The following is a 22,927-nucleotide window of genomic DNA, read 5'->3' on the forward strand; positions in this document are numbered from 1 at the left end:
GTGGTGGGCTGCCCACCAAGCTGCTCTATCGCTCCTCCTCCCCAGTGTCCCTGGGAGAGAAAATTCTGTGAAAATCTCACGGGTCGAGCTAAGGATGGGGGATCACTTCCAGCTGCAAAAACAGACTCCAGGGACAAAACAGACTCCATTTGGGGAAATCAATTTGATAATTTTCTATTAATTGTAAAAGAATTGTGAGAGTGAGACATAAAACAAACATAAACACACCATCCCTTCCTACCCCTCTTCATCCACTGACCACGGTGTCTGCAAGGCTGGTTCTCTCACATTTTGTCACTCCTCTCACATACATACAAACCCAGCATTTTCACCCTTTTATAAATACATTTTCACAGATGCACTAGCAGTGCCCCTGATGGGCTCACGTTTAACCAGTGGCAGGTCTGTATTTTTTCATACATTTTTTTGTTTACTGATTCTGCAAAATAAATACAAGTGTTTCTGAGAGGTGCAAAAAGTCTTTAAATTATTCTGTTTCTTTTTTTTATTATTCAGAATATGTTCTCAGGTAAACTGGTTTTCCAACAAAAGAGGAGAAAGAGAAAAAAATAAAGGTTTGACATTAAAAACAAGAAACAATGAAATACATCATGTTGGATGAGGAGAGAATAGTGTGTTTATCTGTAGTTCTATTTCCCCATTCACTGTGTCTTCTTTTTTGTGCCTGGTCTTTTTAAGCCTCAAAGGAAGATTGAACTGATTTTGAATTTAAAGCAGGGTTTTGTGGTTTAACCCCAGCCAGCAGCCAAGCCCCACACAGCTGATTGCTCCAGTGGGATCAGGGAGAGAACCAGAAGAGTAAAACCCAGAGCACTTGTGGGTGGAGATAAATGCAGTTTAATAGGGGAAGCAAAAGCTGTGCACACAAGCAAAGCAAAACAAGGAATGAATTCCTTGCTTCCCATGGCTGGGCAGGTGTTCAGCCACCTCCAGAGGAGCAAGGCACCATCACAGCTATCAGCGACTTGGGATGACAAACACCATCCCTCCAGAAGTTCCCCTCTTCCTTCTCCTTCCCCCACTTTACATATTCATGATGCTGTGTGGTCTGGGACAACCCTTGGGTCATTTTGGGTCCCCTGTCCTGGCTGTGTCCCCTCCCATCATCCCAGGCTCCCCCAGCCTCCTCGACAGCATGGCAGCACAAAAAGCACAAAATTCTGTGAAGCCCTGCTCAGCAATAACAAAAATATCTCTGCATTATCAACACTGTGCTCAGCACAAATCCAGAACACAGCCACTGGGAAGAAAGTTAACTCTACCCCAGCCAAACCCAGCACAGTGCCAAGGAAATGTTTGTGCCTGTCTGTACATGAAAGCCAGTTCTTGTTGATCAAACTCTCCATGTCAGAGTGCCAACCTTTCCATGTCATCCTTCTCTCACAGATAAATCCTGTGGGCTCACCTTGCAGTGTGGAAAGGTGCCTTTAAGGCGTAGGAAACATTTGCACTTCTCAATGTGCTAATAACTTAAAGTAATAAGCATCCAGGCATTAACTTTATGAGAAATTTGAGTGATGCAGTTCATGCAGTTGACAAGTTATACATTAGAAATTTTGGGGTAAAGAGAACATAAACTTAGAATGCCACTCTACAGCTGGTAAAAAAATAGGAGCAGTAAAAAATGCAGATTAGTGCACATGAATTTATTTTCTTTTGATCTATGGAGAAGTAGGAATTTCACACACCTCTTTGGCTGGAAAGAAGGTAGGTTGACCAGCTGTAAAAGGAGGTGTTCACCTACTCAAAATAGTTGGTCACTGTGACTTTTTAAGTCTTAAGGAGATGATTTTCATTATATTCCTAAAAAAATCCATAAATTAATCCATTTAAAAGTACCAATATTTTAATTAATGCAGCATAATTGCTGAACACCACTCTGGGTCAGTTTGGTAGAGAGTATTATTTTAGAAGCCCTTAAGCAGTTGCAAAAGCATTTTAAATAAATCCTTGAATCAATCAGTGTCATTAAGGCTCTTGCATGTTTAAGTGAATTAAGTTTAATTTGTTGTTAAATCAAATATTTACCCTACTGTATAAATTTATCTTACTGGATACTTAAGCTTTGACTTTTCTTTCTGTCTCAGGCTTGTGGTCCAATCATCCTCATATTTTTTTTCCCTCCAATTTTAATTGTGTGGTGCAAGGATGTCAAATGGTTTGGGGTTATCAATTCTAGCACCAGTTGCATACAGGCAGAGATTTCTTCCCAGATCACAGGAGTTAGTGATGTGCTGATACCTGAGGATAAAGGGGTTACAGCTGAAAGTCACATACTGAGCCACAAAAAGCCAAGAGCAAAATCCATTGATTTTTATTATCCTGGGATTAAGTGAATGCATTTGAAAAACCCCAAACTTTATCTTAATCCCCTCAGATGTTGCAGTTATTTTTGTTAAGTGTTTAATCTTGGGGGCATCTGTTAAAACATCCAGCAGAAAGAGAGGTCTTCTGCTAGATCCAGTGGCAAGAAGTTCCATATGTTAATTCTGATTTCATTAGGAAAAATATTCTAGGTTTCATTGGTTTGCCTGCTGTTTTTGAGAAATAAAATGGTAAAAATACATTTTTCATTTTATTGGAAGTCTGTCCATCATCTGGTAGAACTTACATCTTCCTTGTTTTTTTTCTGTAGATTTAGAAATTTTTGTTTCTTCAATCCATGTATGGATGTTTCCATTCTTCTTGCTTCTTTCAGAATGTCTTCTCTTGAATGTGTTGAATGTGTCATGATGCAAAAGGACATGGCATTCAGCACAGGTTCTCCTGGCTTATCACAGCTTGGTTTTCCATGCCAGTAGTTGTGTTCAGTGTTGGATATTAAGGCACATGTGCTGCAAGAATGTCTGGGTTAAAGTCTTGCTCAAATATGCCCAGCAAAAGAGAAAACACCAGAAATCTGGGCTCTGCTCTTTATCTCCTGCATAAACCTGAACTTCATCCCTTCTGTCATCATTTTAAATTTGTCTAGGAGTGCTGTGCAAAGCTGGCATGAAGTAATGTAAAAGTGATGTCTGAAAATATTTTTACTATTTTTCTTTACTGAAATTTCTTATCCCCTAATTAGCTGACAGAATTGATCATTTGATAGAAAGCACTGCTTTGATGCCATGAAGCCAAAACAATAAAAATTATTACACAGGTATTTCACAATAACTTCAAATCTGTTTCTAACATGGGATGTGAGGTAATCCAAAGGCATTTCTTTCTTGATGAATAACAGAAGTCCAAAAGCTTTTTCTTAATTTATAAGATACATTACACAGAAATCTTCCTTGTGCTGCTTCAGTTATCTTTTATCTTGATTATGGCTGACGTTTTTAGGGTACAAGGCACTGTAGTTAGGAGGATAATTTTCAAATCTCCATGAGGTGCTGCAGTTTGGCTCTGAGTTATATGGGAGGCAGTTTGAAGTCAGAGCACTATATTATTTTTCTACTGCAGCGACCAGATACCTCACACAGCCTGATGAGTGCAATGAAGCTGTGAAAGATCAAACAGTGAAGATGGAAACATTGCAATACTTTAAAAAGGGAAGGGTGGGAACAGGTTGTCAATCCACCTTCTTTATTTTTCCTGCAAACTCATAAAACATTGAGTATAGTACAAAACATTGCAAACCTTATTCTGCTGGCAGAATGTGGGCAAGGGAAGGGTTGCATCACTTGAATAAATCCACTTGATTGTGTGCCTGTCATAGAAGAGCTCTTACCCAAGCATCCCTTAGCACATTTAGTACTCAGACACAGAGATTTGGATTTATTTGAACCCTGACTATCTTATTCTGCTTAGTCTTCACAATTTTTATGCACATTTAAACTTCAACAACCTCCCCATATGCAGATTAGCTAATACATAAAATTCTTTACTTGGAATACCTTATCTGGCTGCTCTGTTTACTAAAATTCAAGGTAGGAAAGAGAATGTAATATCTTCCACAATGTTTTTGGTTTTTTTTACTTTTCAAAACTATTCATTGAATACAGCTCTTCCTAGTTTAAAAGGAAGAAGAGCAAGCTACAGTTTCAGTAATAATTTTTACCTTTAGGCAAACCTGCTTTAACTCCTGCCAAAATTAAATTAGGATCTATGCTTTCTTCTGGAATCCTTCCAGCTCATCTTTGGGTGAAACATATACCATAATAGGATGTGAAACAGGAGATGAAAGCAAATATTTTTCCCAATTCTGCCTTTTCATAACGTGTGAAATTGCTTTCTAGTATCATGGTAAAAATACATAACATTTATCCCAATATCTTCAAGTGTAGAAAAACCCATCTATAAATGTATACTAAATTATATTAACAGTTTTCATTTCAGTCTAAATAGCTTACTGATAACATTTTTTCAGTTTTAATAGGGTTTAGAAATGTTGAAATGTTTAGAAATGTGTTAAAGACAGGGAAGGGGAGCAGAATACAGGTCCCATGAGGTGAAAGGGTCAGTGACCTGCCACACCTCTCAGACACACACAGTCCATGGGACTGCATGGGATCCATCCAAGGGAGCTGTGGGAGCTGGCAGAAGTGCTCACTGAGCCCCATCATTTACCAGCAGTCCTAACTGCTAACTGGGGAGGGCCCAGCTCACTGGAGGTCAGCAGGTGTGATACAAAAAGAGCCTACAGAAAAATGTCTACAAAAAGGGCCAATGGTGAGAGGTTCTACAGGGCCAAGTGCTGGGTCCTGCATTTGGGTCACAACAGCCCCAGGCAGTGCTACAGGCTGGGGACAGAGTGGCTGAAAAGTTGCCCTGGGGAAAGGACCTGGGGGTGCTGGTTGACAGTGGCTGAACATGAGCCAGGTGTGCCCAGGTGGCCAAGAAAGCCAAAGGCATCCTGGCCTGTATCAGAAATGGTGCAGCCAGCAGGACCAGGGCACTGATTGTCCCCCTGTCCTGGGCACTGGTGAGGCTGCACCCCAAACCCTGTGCTCAGTTCCCACACAACAAGAAAGACTTTGAGGTGCTGGATCATGTCCAGACAAGGGAAATGGGGCTGGGGAAGGGTCTGGAGCTCCAAACTTATGAGGAGTGGCTGAGGGAGCTGGGATTGCTTAGCCTGGAGAAAAAGAGGCTTGCGGGGGTGATGCCTTGTGAGGGCTGACCTAGAATAGAGACTAGATGGAGTTAAAGAGTAAAGTAGGGATTTATTAGGAGGCCTCAATGGATCCACCTTGGGCAGGACAAGAGCCCAGCCAGGGCTGCACCCAAGATGAACAAAAATGGTCACAAAATGCATGGCCGGTCACGGGGTCTCTCACTTTTATAAGTTCTGGTCCATTTGCATCTTGGAGTTAATTGTCCAACTACAGCTCTAGCTTATGAAATCCCATCCTTCTTGTTTTTCTCTCTTCATTCCACCATTGTTTATGCTCTTGGGCCTGAAATTTGGATCATTTGTCTTTGGTCCCCAGCTAGGGAAGGAATTGTTTTGTCTACCTACTCTGTGAAGAGAGCTTACCATTCCTTAATGTGAAGATCAGAACTACAAGCTAAAGCAGTACAGAATGTAAAAATACAAAAGCCAAAACCTGAGCCATCAGGGGACCTCATCACTCCCCATAATTACATGAAAGGAGGGTGTAGCAAGGAGGGATCAGTCTCTTTTCCCGAGGAGCAAACGGTAAGATAGAGAGGAAATGGTCTCAAGCTGTGCCAGGGAGGTTTAGGTTGGATTCCAAGAGTAATTCCTTCACAGAAAGGGTTGTCAAGCATGGGAACAGGCTGCCCATGGCAGTGCTGGAGTCACCATCTCTGGGGGTGTTTAAAAGATGTGTAGATGTGGCACTGGGGGACTTGCTCTAGTGATGGGTTTGGCAGTGCTGGGTTAATGCTTGGACTCAGTGATCTCAGAATCAGAGAATGGTTTGGGTTAGAAGAGACCTTAAAGACTTTAAGGGTATTTTATAACCAAGTGATTCTGTGATTCTGTGACTCTACTTAGACCAAGGTGTGTTTCATTTTGGGATGAGGGAACAGGAATTGTGCTATCAGTGACAGAGGAACACAGAACAATTGAACCACATGACAAAGACAGATGCCATGGAACAATATTTTTATTATTGGCTGGCTAAAGCTTTACTTCCTGATCAGCATTTAAACACATGAATAAAGGCCTGATTCACAGGAGCATTTCACAGCAATAGCTCTAACAACTCTCAAAACCTAAGCAATGGAACTCTTCATCTCATGCCCTCTAACTGAACTGTTCAGTTTCTGAAATGAAGACAGGAGTGAGAGAAATAAAGCTTATATCAAAGCACCAAGGTTTCAGTTTGTTGTAAATTAGCATCTTTCTATTAGCTGATGGCATTGGAAGCAAGCTGTGGAAATCCTTTTTTTGGACAAAAGATGCCATAAAACTGTGATATGTGATTTCATACTGCCAATTATTGCAAAAGCAAAATGCAACATTTTATGCTGGAGCCACTGCTTAATGCTGTTCTCTTTTTCTTTTTCTTCTTTTTTTTTTCCCTTCAAATCAGATATTTATCTTTGAGAATAACATCTATTACTGTGCCCATGTGGGGAAACAAGCCATCCGAGTGGTCTCCACAGGAAAGGAAGGTGTTATTTTCAATGGGCTCAGCGACTGGCTCTATGAAGGTAGGACACAACATTTAGGCCAGCAGTTAGTTATGAGTTTAAGTCACACTCCAAAATTACAGACCTTGCTGGAATCAGACATCCAGCATTGCGTTTCTGGGCACTGGTGGACCACAGAGCTTGAAAACCTGCTATTCTAAGAGCTGCCTGTTGTGCTAGAGTGGATATAATGTGAAATGGTGTAAGAATTATGTTTTCAGGCTGTTTTCTTTCCCTTAGTCCAAAGGTAATAAATCACTGGGCTTTAATGAACAGAACTGCTTCATTATTTAATGGCACCTGCAATCACTCATGGACGTGCCAGTTTTCAAATCACAGAAAAGGACAGAAATGCGGAGGGAAAGGGGTTTTATCTTAAAGGAGAAAGCGAGGAAACAATTTTACTTGATTAGCTGTTTTCCACAGAACTAGGTGGGCCTTAGAAGCTGCCCACATCTTGCCACCTAAAAAAATTTCTAAAAACAGACCCCAGTAATTGGCTTCTTTCCTGTGAAAATGGGCCTGACAGGGTGGAGGGTCATCTCTGGAGCACTGTTGTCTTTGATCCTTTCAGCTGGCAAATGGCCATTTTGTTGTGTGTGTTAGCAGCTGCTTGAAAAGTGATCTCAGCTGCTCGTTAGCTTGGGAGAGGATCCTCACCATCACCAGTTCTTTAGGGCATGGTTTTTAAATTATTATATCCGAATAAAAATTTTAAAACACACACACACACACACACACACACACACACACACACACGCACACACATATATGTATATCTATATCTATATGTATATCTATATCTATATCTATATCTATATCTGTATCTATATATCTGTATCTATATATTTTTATCTCTATATATCTATGTCTGTATCTATATATCTATATATCTATATATCTATATATCTATATATCTATATATCTATATATCTATATATCTATATAACTATATCTGTATCTATATCTATATCTATCTATCTACCTGTATCTATATCTGTATCTATAATTATAACAGGTACATATTATGCATCTCTCTCTCTGCTGCTGACTAATGCTGCTGCCAGCAGCTCCTTCTCACAGGGATCCTGGTTTTTGGACCTGGCAGTGTCTCCTCCCTGTGGCACAGCTTCCCTCTAAAGTCACATTTTCTCCTACAGGTCCCAGCACAGTCTCAAGGTTTTCTTACTTCTACAAAGAGAAATTCCAGATACAGCTATGAACTGTGTCCTGTTGGTTGCTCCCAGTTCTCTTGAGGCTTAATGGAACAGAATAGGTTACAAAATGCCATTAACAGTTAATTGGTGAAAAAATAGGAATCACTACTTAAATTGGTCTGTATCACAGCCAGAACCAAGGCCCTGTGACTCAGAAATGAGGGAATTAAAATGAACGAGTTTGTTTGCCCCTCCTAGAGATGCTGATCCCATAAATCAGTGTACAAACTCATCAAATACATCAGTGGAAAAATCTGATAGGTCTTTATTATTTTTTATATTTAAATATGTGTTTCTACTGCAATACAGCATAATTGCAAGTGTCCTCCTTGTGCTGTGAAAGCACTTTGTAACCAGTGAAGTGGCCAAGAAGTTACAAAATGCTAATTTTCCTTCACTTTATTAATTTGCTGGTGAAGTTGTGGGCAGGCTATTTGACTCTGGAGGTCAAATGTGCCTACTCCTACTACCCATATTTGTCTGATAAACATCACTTAGTACATCAGGTCTCCTTGCAGAGTCTCACACACAGCACCACACTGAGAGGAGTTTGTCAAGCCCATGAACCCAGAGCACATCAGCAAGCCCAGGATGACACTTGTTTTGCTGACACCTATTTTTATTCAATTACAGGATTGCTCAGGCAATTTCTTGGCTGACATTGACTTTCAGGTTTGCCCTCTATAATGAATTTGCTTGTTAACTTTATGTTAATGTGCTCGGGTAAGAAATGAATGTGTGATCGAGTACAGTCTGCTTATGCCAAGCCAGGTTCTGTAACCTGTGAGACACAAGGCAGATTAGGACCATTGGACCTGTTGTTCACTGGGGTTATGTTTGAAAGCAATGAGGACTTGGAAATGTCACTTTGTGTCCTAATACAGTTTATATTGAACTAAATAACTCTCTTTTTTCACAAGCAAGATATAGAAGGTCCCACAGGAAAACCCGATTAAACGTTCCCAGCTAACGGGAATCCAAAATCAAATCCAGAGCTGAGCTGTGTGAGCTGAGCTCCTTCTCTTGTCATCACTTGTGCAATCCTCATGGAGGTAAACCTGGGACTGATGTCAGGACTGAGAACTTGTGCTTGAACAAGCTGTGGGTTCGTGGTGTCATTGGGTCTGCAGTGCTCAGACACCAGCTGTCTACCTGCATGGATGGATGGAGCAGGATCCAGAAGAAGCTGGATGTTCCATGGGGATAAATGGATAAGGACAACTGAGAAATGAGAGACACCTCCCCAGTGGGGTCCAAGAGAATCCAGTTGTGCTTGCCAGTGAGCTTTAACCTTGGATCCTCTGCCAACACATCATCACCTTTGTTTTTCCAAAGCCTTTCCTTTTCTTGGATGCCACCTCTTCAGTGGGAGGAACTTGGACCACATTTTAAATCCAGACTTACCTGACTGGAAATGCTTGAAAACTTGGCAAAGACTGAGCTGTGCCACCTCAAGACTACTTTTGCTCTTCACCCATTCCTGCTGTGGTTTATAGCCCTGCCTTCCCCACCTCCCAGCCGAGCTGGGTGGGATGCTCAGGCCCATGTTTGTTTGCACTGCTGCCATCTCAGCGAGCTACCAGGATGAGTGCTGAGCATATGCAGAGCCCTCCCTCCATCTGTGCAGCCAGCCCCAGCAGGCATGCTGCAGAGGAGCTGTGAGAATCAGGATCACGGAGAGTTCAGCACACTCCTCTTCCCTTCCATGCTCTTTTTGTTACTGAAGTTCTGTGACCCCTGGCAGCGACAGCAGAGCCTCCTTGCAGCACCCACTGGGTTTCTGTGACAGCTCACAACTGGCTTCTCACTTTCCCTGAGTGCAGCATGGAAAAAACCTCAGTGTTCTCCATTTGAGGAAGATGATTTTTAATGACTTTTAACAACTTTTATCTACGCAGCAAGAGCACCCCGACAGCAACCCCCCCTCATTTTGTGAGAGCTGTTTGCACCGCGAGCTCTGCAGATGGCAACCCAGCAGTGCCACCCTTTGGGGTGGCTCCTGGCACTTCACATGCATGGCAGACCCGGGGGGACACTTTTCTTCACAATGTCATCGCTCTTGTCACGACAGAAGAGATGCACTGCACTATTAATCACAGGTTTTTCCTGAGTCCACAAGTACAGCAGATCTAGAGTAAATTTGACAGGCTTTTTGCCCTGGAAAAATGCAGAAGTTCATTGCAATTCAAGTTAAGCTCTGCTTTTGTAAATCTGCCAAAGGAGAAAGAATTTCTTCGAGGTATTTATGCTGATCTGTAGACTTTTGATAATATAGTGAAAAACATTTCAAATCAATCAGAGCTTAATCTACTTAGTGCATTTAGCTGGGAGGTTATAGATTGATACATAGATTACTGTAACATGAAAGCATAGATTAAGCATGGGGTTTATTACTAAAATAAGCACTGACAATGTTTTCATAGTCTGACTTAACATTTTCAGAGCTGTGCCTGATAAATGCTTGTACTAAAATCGAGTGATATCCTATAAAACAGAGTTTAAAGTTCTGCCACTGAAATCAGCTACACATTTAAATGCATAGCAGCAGCAAGGAGTGGTTTTTATTTCTGTTTGCTGTATGATCGTTGTTAGTTTGAGAATATGTTTTAGCAATGATAAGTCTTACAGATAATTTTAAAGCAAGTGCTGGTGTAGCAAAAAGGGCTTCCAAAGCAATAAGATAAGAATATTTATATGTTCTGTATATAAGGAGTAATATCTTAAAAATAACATGCATTTAAAAAGTGAACTGCAGGTAAAATTAATTTCATTTATATGCTTTTTTTAGAGCACTCTTCCAGAGAAGTTAATTCTGTCATGGTGTAATTAAAGTGTCTTAATTTGCTACCAAGCACTTGGAAAGGCTGTTGAGCTGTTATGAGGAGGGGTGGCAGCAGGGCACTCTGATGGAGGTCACCTCCATGATTCTGTTAAGTGACAAAAGAAGGCTGAGATGTCCCTGTGCTGCAGTTTGGAAATGTGTTGATTTTGGGATTATGTGATGCTGAATTCTGGGGAATGGGGCAGGAGAACTTCCCTCCATACTGGCATGTTGCTGCTAGACCAGGAGCAGCCCAGAAGGGTTAATCAGGGTCCCTTTAGCAGGACAGGGACCTCCTCTGGGCTGCAGAGCTAGAAAGTCCTGGTGTGGTCTCCTTGAGCAAGTCACAGATAAAGCTGGATAACTTCTGGTGTTATGCTCTGAGTGCATGCTTGGAAATCGAGGATGTGACACAGTGGTGTGTGCTTCTGTCACTGCTGGGAGGGGAAGGAAGGATTTTCACCTGGAGAGGGTCCTCTGGCATGCATAAAGTGTGACATGAGGAGTTTGCTGCATGTGTCCTCAAATATTAGAGTAGAAACTGGGAAAACAAAGGAACAGTTCTGCAGCTTGTTCTGTGGGACACACCTGTAGCTATTAGGGACTTTGGTAGGAATAGCATGTGAGTTAAAAAGTAAGAAGTGAGTTTTAAAAGTAAGAATTGCATGTGAGTTACTCCCTTATCTTGTGTCACTGTCAGAGGATCAGAGGTAGTCTCTAAATTTGGAAGTCTCTAAATCTCAAGATCATCTCAAATTGAGAATCCCCATTCCAGACTGTCCTGACACCATGGTTGGGACGTCTCATCTGGACATCTCCTCATCCTCAGATATCAAGAGGGAGCCACTCCTGGCAGCCCAGCCCCAGCCCCAGCTCCCACAACACACATTTAAATCTCTTGAGTAGTAGGAGCTTTACACAGTCATCCTTTAAAGCTGATACTCTGCTTTGTTGAGCTTACCACACAGTGGTGTTGCTGTGTTTCCTTTTTTGGCTAGGAACCAGGAGAAGGAGGGGGAAAAAGCCTCTTTTTCAGGGATGACTCCTCTGCCTTATTAATCTTCATTTTGTCTGCGTGATCGCCAGCAGATCCTCTTGTGTGACTTCGCAGTGACACCTGGTGGGAGAGGCCAGGATGTCATCGTCATTAAGGCAATGAAACTGCAGATTTTTTTGCTACAAGATCTAGGAAAGGCTCCCAATTTCCACTCACATACATTTCCCTGAAACTCTCTCTCAGCTTATGGGAACTACACATCCAAAGCCGCTGGCTGATTCATGCTAATAGTGCTTCTGTTCTTTGGTACACTTTATAAAGAGAGGAAAGAGAACACAGTAATAAAGAAAAATCTTTTCCATAATTTAATCAGCAGCTCACAAAAAATATCAGAGGGTAAATTTAGAACATGTATGACTGGTCTCGGAAGTGCAGCACCTGGCAGGAGCTGCCAAATCAAATATCAGTTATTTTGAGCAGTATCTTTTATGCCTATAGCATTTCTAGCAAGTGAAGTAGACATATTTCTTACATTTAGAAATATTAATTCTGAGACTCTGGAAGTGGTCTCAGTCCTGGGAAAGCAGTCAGCAAGTCTTCTGAAGCAGTGCCTTACCTAATTCGTCTGTGTGCTCAATTTTTCATTGTAAAACATGAGAATGCTGAACTTCTGCTAGCAAGGAACTTTGATGATCAAATTATGCCTGAATGTGAAAAGGAACATTCATAATTAGCCTGAAAGCAAGTATGTCCTAAAGTTCCTGTTTAGTGCCACCAGAGAAGGAGATGACATATCCTCATATTTCACAGGCAGGGCTAACCTTTCCCAGTAATTAGAAGCTCCAAAACCTGGTTGGGGAGAATGAGATGAAGAATTAGACTGACTCATCACTGCATTTTTTAAGATAGTCTGGATAAATAAATCTCCTGCCGTACTAAAGTAATTTCTGCAGACAGTGAAAGAAACCAGCCTTAATGGGACTACAAATTATTCTATTTTGACAAGATATGTGAAGAATCATTGGGACAGAGAATCTAAACTATACTTTAGGAACTTTCCTCTTTTCAGCCACAAAGAAAATATTCCATGGACATGGGTAAATTTGCAGTTCTCCACAGCTGCTGTGGGGTAAAGGGAATTTGGAAAATATATGGAGCTGGGAAATGACACCAGATAGTGCCAGAAATGCAAATCAAAAATCCATTCGTTTGCTATCAAGTACATTCTGGTCTTTTTGAGGGGTTTTGGGGGAAGCTGCATGGAATTCATTCCCTCATTTGTGTGCTTGCTCAGGCGAGGTAGCAGAAGCAGAGTGGTGCTTTGGTGGCATTGTCCCCATAGTAAAATAGGAAGTTTTCCTTTGTTTTGCATTTGGACATTATTGAGAGCTGCCCATTGAGTTCATGCAGCTGTTGTGCAGCACTTGGAGCCATCCAAGTCTCAGTTAGCCATTATTTAGCTCATTGAAGATGACCAGATTTCTGTGAAGTGTTATGTGCACACTGATTTATACCAAATGTGCAGAAAACCTGCCCAGTTTAGTTGCATTCAAAGGATGAAGAGCAGCTCTTGACCTCAGCCATTTGTTTGAAGTGGATATTTCTACAATTCCATTGTAAGGAAAATGAACTAGATGCAACATTATTTGCCTTATGCATGTTCAAGCAGAGGAAAAGAGTCTTAAATTTCACCAGATGATGTCATGAAAGGTTCTATAGAAGTTCCATCACCTCCTGGCTTTGGTGGAGGTTCCCCTGTCCCAAGTAATCTCCCATTACAGATTGCATCACCAGGAGGAGCCTTCTGGCCCTTCTCAGCTGGCAAAGGTCAGGGAAAAATCAAACCAATTACAGTGCACATTGTGAATGCACTGGAAACCAGCAAGCTCTTGAAAACTTTAAAATGTGCTGTTACCTGGACTTTAAAATGTGCTTTAAAATGTGCTGTTACCTGGACTGGCTTCAAACTCCGGCACCGCACCGTGAGAAACCCTGCCAGCTCCAGCCCAGTCCTTAACCTTCCCTCTCTGCAGAAGGTTGTTTGGAAGGAGTATGCCAGCCAAAACCAACACCTGTCATCCTCTAATTTCTGGATCAGCATCCTTCAGGCTTCAGGATGGCTTTTGGAAGGAAAGGAGAACATTATTTACTGTGGTCAGTGATCTCCTTGGGGCAGTGGAAGGAAGCCAGCTGTTCATCCTGATGTCACAGCACAGCCAGCAGCTGCCAGTGCTTTAAAGGTGTTCAGTGAGTGAAGTTGTTTTTGTTTGCCCTGAAGCCCTGGTAGGTATCACAAAATAGGTGTTGTATCACTGGAGTCAAATATTTCCAAAAAAAAAAGGTGTATTGTGAGTTGTATAACAGAGCTACTGTGGTTTTCTGCTTGCACACAAGTTCTGTTTCTCTGCACCAATTTTATTACAGTGGCCTTGGGTTAAATTGCCTGTTGGAGAGCTGTGTCCTCATTTTCTAATTATGCTGGTATTTTTAATAACTAATTAGTAGACCAGCACTTTGGATATTGCAGAACAGATTTTGACCTATGCCACGCTAAGTTGAAGTTTGGAATAACTCCCTGGAGATAATTGTGATGCCCTGGATCTGCACCAGGATGCTGAATGAGAGGGTCTTGCTGTAATATTCATGCTTTATGTCCACTTTCAGGGTTTCAGAGGAAATATCTTAAAATACTATTATTCCCAGAAAATAAAGAGTGGCATGTTAGAGACCATATTCAAATCCAGTCAAATTTAAAAGCCAAGCTTTTCCTCCATAGAATAATTTCTGTGGTTTGACATTATAAAACATAAAAAATGTGTTTAGGTGATCAGGTTCACTGCATGTAAAACAAAAATGCATCATTTCTATGTTGGTAGAATTGAGCTGGAGGGCTGTGACACATGTAGGAGTCTTCCAGGCTGTAGAATGTTGTAAGAGATTAAAAGAATTTAATTAAATTGAACAAAAATGATGTACAGTATTATAGGGTGGAAATACAGCTGTTAGGGCATGTTTCCTAGGGATACTGCAGGGATGTCTCTCCTGAGGGATTTTTAAGAGTGAATTAAACAGATTTTTGTCATGGGTTGTTGAGATAAACATCAATCCTATTTCAGTGCAAGGAGGGGATTAAGACTTCTTTGAGCTTCTTCTGGAACTACAGTTTTATGATCTTGTGTATAGTTTTGATTTCTTTTTCTCATATCTTTGCAGTTAGACATTTTGGCTCTGGGATTACAAATAATGCCTGTTTTTATATAGAACGGTGTAAATACACATAAACTGCTTGTACATGATGGTTGTAGGGGATTGAGCTCTTTATCATGATAAATTTATATGTGCCTCATTATCTCCCTGAGGAAAATTGGTCATTTTCTTCTTCTGAGGGTATCCATTAACTTTTATTTGAAAAACATGTTAGAAAGAAAGAAAGAAATCTTAATGTTTTTAAAGTGTTGCAATCAAGAAATTATTACAGAAAGAACAAAGAAATTGAAAGATAGCCATAGAAATTTTATGTTAGTGTGTAATTCCATCAGTTTGAGTTAAAAAGTAATTTGCTGTAGGTTTTTTTCTTGGTACAGGCTTGCTTGTGGAAATTAAGGGGCCAGTGCAGAAGTTACAGGCTGTTTAAATAGCTTTCCTATTTGTCTCACTGCTCCCTAGCCTGAACAAAGAGTATCTGCCTTAAGAAAAAAAGCAAAAATGAATGTACTCTGTCCAAATTAGGATGAGAGAAAGCCAAATGAAAAGGATGAAAATTCTGCTGTCATTTGTGATTCTCACTAGAGAGCTGGCCTGTCCGTTGTTGCATAATAGCAGGGAAATCTAAAGAACATCCAAAATTATGACACAAATCATATTATAATTTGTTTACATCAGCTTCCCTAATTTGAAGAAAAAAAAAAAGACAAAGAACCAAATTGAAATACAGTTTAAAATACACAACTCCAAACCCTAATGCCATCTGGAAGCAGAGGTCAGAGTGGGTCTGGGACTGGAAGAGCAGAGGAGTAATGATGTGAGATGCAAGGGGTGCATCACTGCTAAGGGCTGGCTGGGCACCTGGGAGGGCCCCACCAAGCTCAGGTCCATGGTTTCCTCCAGCAGAGATTAAATCTTTGTATGTGAAATAAGCAAGAGGGCAAATCTTTGCATGTGAAAAACACCCTCCATAAGTCTGTGCTGCCTGTGCTTGGCCCTGTGGGAGGCAATGATGACAAATATGCTCAGATCCTGGTGCTGGGAGTACAAGACTGTTTTTCCAGCAGTGTTCCCAGTACCAGCTCTCCACAGGACCTCAGCCCCTGAAGACAAGAGGGGTGTGGGTGATACAGTGCAGGGAATTCTTCAGATTGTGCCAAAGAAGCCCAGTGGTGACTGCAGTGCTGGCACCAGCCAGGACATGGAGCTGACTCTGGCTGGGTTCTGCTCTGTGTCAGGAAGCTGAAGGGCTAGAGCAGATCTTTAAGGCTATCAATTGACACTCCAGCAGTTCCTGAAAGATAAAACATCCTGGGATTGTTTCACCCTCAACACTCAATTAGTTTACATTGCTATAAGTAACAACCATATGGTGCAGCTTCTGCACCAGCTGCTTTCCAGTCTTCAAGTACAGGTCTAAGGGGAACCTGTGCCACAGAGTTAACAGCAATTATAAAAGTAGGGGGAAATGGCAGGTTTCAAAGGTGATCCTAAAGCTTTTGGATGGGTTAAGCAGTAAAATATAAGTGGGCAGGGATGCATTGGCTGCTGTGTGCCAGGCTGAGGACTCCAGGTGCCTGCAAACACCACACTCAGGTGCACAGCAGCCAGTGTGGGACAGGAGGGACAACTCCAGAGGGGTGGCAGAAACCTTCAGTCCTCTCCTGGGACGAGGACTGCAGAGACCAAGCAAAGCAGTGACATGCAGGAGATGTTTTCCTTCAAATCCATGGCAAACAGCAGCAGGCCCTGCTCAGACCTGCTCTGGCTCCCTGCAGCCCTTGCCCACATCCCCCAGGATTTCTCAGAGGCTGGAGATGGGGGATACATGTTGAGCCAGGTTTCATGGCCACCAAGGCAGAGTCAGAGCCTGCAGGGGGGGAAAGACCAAATGAAACCCATTTCATTTTTTGAGATGTCTGCTCAGCTCTGCAGCCTCCAGCAAGAGCAGCCCCAACCAATTCTGTGTTGCCCAGCCTCTGTGCCTGCTTTCCTCTCTCTCCACTGGAAACAGAGTTTCTTACTTTGAGAGCCATCTCCACAGCACAGATGAGCCTTGTAGAGCTGCATTTGCTGCCATTCTTCCCAGTTCTTTTCTTCTAAAGGGATTGTGGTCATTCCTGTGTTTGCCTGTGTCATTCTGGTGCTGAATGAACTCTTTCTCAGCCAGTTTGCATACCAGAAAATCATTATTAGAATACCTTGTTTATTTTTTTTTTGTTTTATTTTATTTTTAATGACTAAAAAACTGCTATGCTGTATGAAGTTTTAAGACCATGAAAGTCTTTGCATGTCACTCTGCACTGGAAAAATTTATTCTATTGCTTTGAGTCACATCAAACAGCACAGGAACACAAAATGCTGCTAAGAGCTAAATACTGTGTTTTATTTATAGTTATTTAAAAAACTTCTTCTTAACAAGTTCCTTAAGTGTGGATTTTGAAGAGATGTCTTTTCATTTTTAAAGTTTTTTTTCAGATTTTAATGAGAGTGGAAGTATCATATAGTACCAAAGCAAACTATTAAGTGCTCTGTGGTTTTATTCATTAAATTTCCTGTGATGTAGTGAGGTGTCCTAGGTGGTTTTGCAGCTGTACTGGCCATATGGATATAAGCTACAGCAAGAAGTCATTTACTCTCCATCTCACCTGGAGCTGATTATACAGCAGAGGATGACCACTGCAAATACTCTGTTGGGCACATTATTCCAATTTCAAACTCTTAGCTGAGAAATATTTCCCATCGTTCAGACAAATTTGCCAGAAATTTAGATGTAAAATTCCCAATTACAATCTCATTCAGTATGCATAATGCCCTGATTCATTTACTAGATCCAGACCAGAATTGTACAGTTAAGCAGGAGCTGATACCTCTAACAAATGTATATATTCCCTTAAGTTCTCTGAGTTTTTCTTCAAGATTTTTTTGAGTGTTTTCACTGACTTATATAATGTTGTGCTCTTGGCTATCATTGATTAAACCATAAATCTGTGTTGCCTGGCCTGTGAACTAGACAATAAAACCTTTATTCTGAGACCTGGTATAGTCATATATTATATTTATATATGAAAAGTATCCACACTTTTCAAAAGTGCAGACAGAAATGTTTACATTGCAGTTTAGATGTAGACTTCTGATGCATACTGATTTTAAAATTAGTAACAAATAGATCTTGTTTTTTCATTTTCTCAGTATCCCAGTCATTTAAAATGAAGACTACAAGTTCACTCCTTCGTGTGATTTTAAAAGCATGTTTTCTCATGGATCACCCTTTCTTCTGCACCTGTAATTCCTTTCCAGGCTGAATATTTTACTGGTTTTTTGTTGCTGTTATTATTTTGTACATATTCCTCATTTTTCTTTTTTGTGTTTCATGCATTCTTTTTAAGCTCTTTTTAAATAATTTGAGACTGTTCTCAATTCCAATGAGGCAACAAAAGCAACACAGTCTAAAGAGAACTATTATCTTGAAAGAAAAGGGTTAATACTGAAGGGCACATGAATGCCTGTTGGCAGAAGGGAACAGTTCCAGAGTGGTCCTCAAAACTTCATTAGAGATCAGAAAAACATGCAAATTGCATTAACTGGAAGAAAAACTCTTCTACTACAGGGTTAATGTCCTTAGAAATGTTGCAGAGTTTATTTGAAAAATAAACCCAACAAGCCTCTATTAAATTTATTGAGGAAATGGAAAGCAGAAACTCAGAAGTCTGTAATTGCCACCTACAAATATGATAATTAGAGTGAATAAGAAGTAATGAAGGAGGAAATCAGAGACAACTCTCCTCCTGAGCAGGAAGGTGGAGGTTACATTGCCACCATGTGGTAAAACTGTGGAGAGCTGGAGCAGCTCCTCTCTCCATCAGGATTCGAGAGGAGAGCTGCAAACAGCCAGAAATCTGCATGATTTGCTGGAAAAAAAATATAGTATGCAAATGGCATCCTGATTGGAAAGAAGCAATGTGAGATTAAATCCTCTTTTGCTTTTGATTAGCCTGTGCAGTTGGGTTTTTGGTGGTGTGTTTGTGGGGGTTTTGACTTGAATTTTAATACAAAATGCTGTTACATAAAATATTCAGTGGAAAAGTGAGCAGAGTGCAGAAAAGGATAGAAAAAGAAAGTTCTCTTTTTAAAATGATGTCATTTATAAGCTTTTTTGAGTACAAAAATCCATCATTCTGTTGCATGTCTTCTTGAAATCATCCCCAACGTTTCTGCATGAATTTTTATTTTTTCAGATTCTTCTGATAACTCTGGGATATTTCCCAGTTCTACAATATTTAGAAACATGAGCCTTTGTGTTTCACAAAGTACTTTTTAAAGCAGACTATATGAAATTATAATTTTTTATGGAAGTTCTGCCTACAGCAGGATTTGGGATTCACAAAAATGCGTCACCTTGCTCTACCCCCACCCCTCAACTCCAGCTCCTAATTCCTCATGGCATGACAACTGGTTGCTGCAGAAATTATTAGGATTCAAGAGCATGATTTCACAGCCTGAGTCGGATGAGCTTTTCACAATCCCCTTTTTGATCAGATTAGTGCTGACCCCTGAGCTGACCCTCAGCCAAGGGGAGCTGGCTCCTGCCAGGGCAGGGATTGCTGCTGATCCCTCCAGACAGCTCTGTCCTGCTGCTGGCCCTGCTTCTTGTCTTCCCTGCAGCCTGAGCCTTTCCCTGGCCTGTGCACAACATCCCTTGGGTTCATAAAGGGCTTGAATTGATGCTAAATACAGTGGCTGCTTCTGTGTTTAAGAGCAGCCCCCCCACCCCACCCCAGCACCCCCACCCTTGTGGCTAAAGTGCAAGAAAAAGATGAAATGACCATCACAGCTGATGCTCAGATGTAGCTCTTGGTACAAGTCTAATTATGACCTCCACTGAGGCAATTATTCTGTCTTGATCTTAATGCCTTTTACATCAATTAATAAAACTTCACATAATGTCCTGGTAGAACAGGAGTTATTACCATCTTTTTAGAAACAGGCAAACTGAGGCACAATTATTGACCTGGTTTTAGATGAGATGAGAGAAATTAGGACACAAAACTGAAGTCAGAGTTTCACCTTAGTCCCTAGAAGCCAAGTGAAGTGCAGAGTGTTGTGTGAAAACCCAGGTTTTGTGGCTGTTTTCAGCACATCCCTGCGCCCACCTGCAGCACAGACCCCCCTCAGCTGTGGTCACAGGACAGGAGGGATGCACAGCTGGAGAGATGTGTCTGTGCCAGTCACTCTGCAGGAAGGTTGGGCTAGTTCCTATTGATTTCCACAAGAATAAGAACCTTTCCAACCCACAGGGCACCCTGTGAGCAGAAGGCAAATGCCTGTTTTTAAAGCTGCCCCAGCTCTGTCAGACTGTTCTGCATCCTTATGGACTCTTATCCTAATGGACTCTTACCTGCCTTTCAAATCCCAGAAAAAAGGAGCAAATCACTTCCCTTTTTACACAAATGACTCATAAGAATTTGCCTCCTACATTAGTTTTGCTTTTGCTCAAAGTTGAGTCATTGTCTTGTATTTGATTTAACAACAATAGCAGGAGAAAAAAAATGGCCATCAGTAGCTACTGCATAAGAGTAGATCAAAAGCAATTCCTTAAACGAGGCTTTCATGATTGCTTGATTAAACATTTGAGAAACTGGTAAGAAACAGAGCTGAAGAAAAACAGCTCCAAAAACCAAAGCATTATGTTTTCATGCTATTGTGCTTTTAAAATTGAAGGCAACAGTCTGAAAACAGGCATCAAAATAAATCTTACTTGAAGGGAATTATCTGGAGATCATTGTATTTATTGCATTTGTTTTGATTTTCCAGCCTTTGCTCCAGACTGTAGTCATGGACATGACTTAAAAGATTCAATACCTCGTTTAAAAAATTAAGCTTCACTTGGTTGTTGAACTGAGCCATCCTAACCCTTAAATTGTCATGCAGTTTGGAGTATCACCAGCAGGCTGGAAATGGTGAGAATAGGACAGGAGGCAAGAATTGTGTCCCCAGCAGCTGATGGATTTGAGATGCAATAGCTGAGGCTGTGCTGCCCCTTGGAGGCACAGCACAAAGTTGCATAAATCCATGAGGAGGGAAAGGATTAATTATGGTGCTTTGGTATGATCTTGTTTTTTAACTCTGCCTCCTCTCTACCTTCTCCCCCCATGCCCAAAGGGCTGCATGTCTGAAGGCACTCCTTGCCCACACTGTATTGTGTGTGATGAAACACTGGAAAAATCATTTTCCAGCTAAATGTTGGTCTTTTAGATTCCTTTTGTGCTCCTCATTTACTTTTCCCATGTCTGCTACAGCTGTGGCTATCTCAGCAATTACAGAGGGGGAGCAGTGGTGGGAAGGGAGGGTCAGGAGGGGTAGGAATGTGATTATTGTCTGGCTCTGTGGAGCAGGGAGAGGATTTGGGCATTTCCTTCCCCGTGAGTTTCCCCATTTCAGCAGAGCCAGTGGAGCTGTGGATCTGGCTTGTGAGCACTGCTGATAAAACCAGACCCTGAGCCATGGTGGGAGAAATTGTCACCCTGCTTGTATGGCCCCAGTGCCAACACACTGAGACAAAGGAGCAGCTCCCTTCTGCCCACTCAGGATCCTTTTAAAAACTCTCTCTGGGGAATGTCCCAGCTAAAATATTATGGTCTTTGAGAAACAGCAACACAAGGCTGCTCATGGGACACCTTCTTTAAGAGCTTGCCTGGGATTTTGGGCATCTGATGTTGACCTTGCGACAGAGTAATTTGAACTGGAGGCTGAGCTGGCAGGTAGTAGCCAGGAAAGCTGGGCATGCATCAGGAATATTTCAGTGCTTTTGTGAGATTTAAAATTACTCAAGACAGAATAATAAACCCCAAAAGGAGAATTGGTAGCTTTAGAAATAGTAACTTTTAGTGGAGTTTTTCTGGCTGTGTTAGCAGAGAGCCTGCAGCTCCAGGTGAGAGGTGGGAGTAGCAGGAGAGAAGTGCAGTCCTCAGAGCAACTGAGCAGCCATTTGGAAGGGTTGTAGTGCAGCATCTCCCAGTTACTGAGGTCAAAGTTTATCCTTGATGAGGAGATCTCACAGCACAGCCCTGCAGAATGGCTCTGCAGCTGAAGGGAGTTGCAGGAAGAGTGGAGAAGCCAAGAGGTGTGCTTTCCTTCATGCCACTGAAACTTCAGAGTCCAGCCCTGGCTGAGCTTCTTCCCCTGGAAGAGGAAAAAGGCAGCAACATGATGGATCTAGCCACGTTGCTTGGAGCCCAGGCTTGTCCCTGACTGAGCAAATTAGGTTTAAAACAACTTCCAGAACCTTCCAGAACCAGAACCTTCTGTTCCCTCCCAGAACTGATGTTGACCTGCATGAATTACTTGCTTGGACTTCATAGAAATTGCAAATGCAAGTCCACTGAGTACAGTAAACACCAGATCACAAACAATTTGGCTTTGGTTCCAGCAAAATAAGTTTCCTAGGACATCCAGAGATGGTTCCTGACCTGGTCTTTCCTGTAGGAGAAAACACACATTTGACAGCACAGCTGAGAGAGGGTTTAGAGGGGAAACAGCTCTTTGCCTTCTACAGCTAAATTGTGCCTAGAGGTGGAGTGACTTCTCCAGTATGACTTAACTTCTTTCCAAAATTTTAGTTTAACTTACTGGAAAGACTGTGTGCTTTGCTGACCAGTTGAAAAAGGATAAAATCTTTGCTTGCTGCACAGTTTTCCTAAGTTTATTTTTAATTTCAAGAAAAAAACCAATAAACCATGAGTGTATTCACAGAAATTAAAGGAGTGGACTTGGCTTCTTTGAACACAGGAATGGACAAACCTGACAGTTACATTTCTTTATACTTTTGATAAAGAAATTACAAAATAAGAACTGGATCCTTAGTAAATATGTATTACTATTTATATCAGTTATGAATTTGGACTTAAAACCACATTAAACCATCTGTCAGAGTACAAGAGGCACAGAAAGGTAATTTACAGGCAATTAGTCAGCCAGGTGCTTGTGTTTGTAGCAGTGTATCATGGTCACATTTTCAGTCTGGAAACATAAATCAGCAAAAGAGAAACCAGATATCCTGTTAGCATTCCTTTAAGTTCTTCA

At 41.4% G+C, this 22,927-nt stretch overlaps 1 protein-coding gene across 1 annotated transcript in view; it reads left to right on the forward strand.

Annotated features, from left to right (window-relative positions):
* DPP6 (dipeptidyl peptidase like 6) overlaps positions 1-22,927 on the forward strand; it is a 417,816-nt gene that overhangs the window by 324,363 nt on the left and 70,526 nt on the right. Inside the window, 1 exon segment of the mRNA XM_036398554.2 lies at positions 6,507-6,627. Within this exon segment, the coding sequence (XP_036254447.1) occupies positions 6,507-6,627 (121 nt within the window).

The sequence above is a fragment of the Molothrus ater genome, chromosome 1, assembly GCF_012460135.2.
Source record: "Molothrus ater isolate BHLD 08-10-18 breed brown headed cowbird chromosome 1, BPBGC_Mater_1.1, whole genome shotgun sequence".
Classification (NCBI taxonomy): domain Eukaryota; kingdom Metazoa; phylum Chordata; class Aves; order Passeriformes; family Icteridae; genus Molothrus; species Molothrus ater.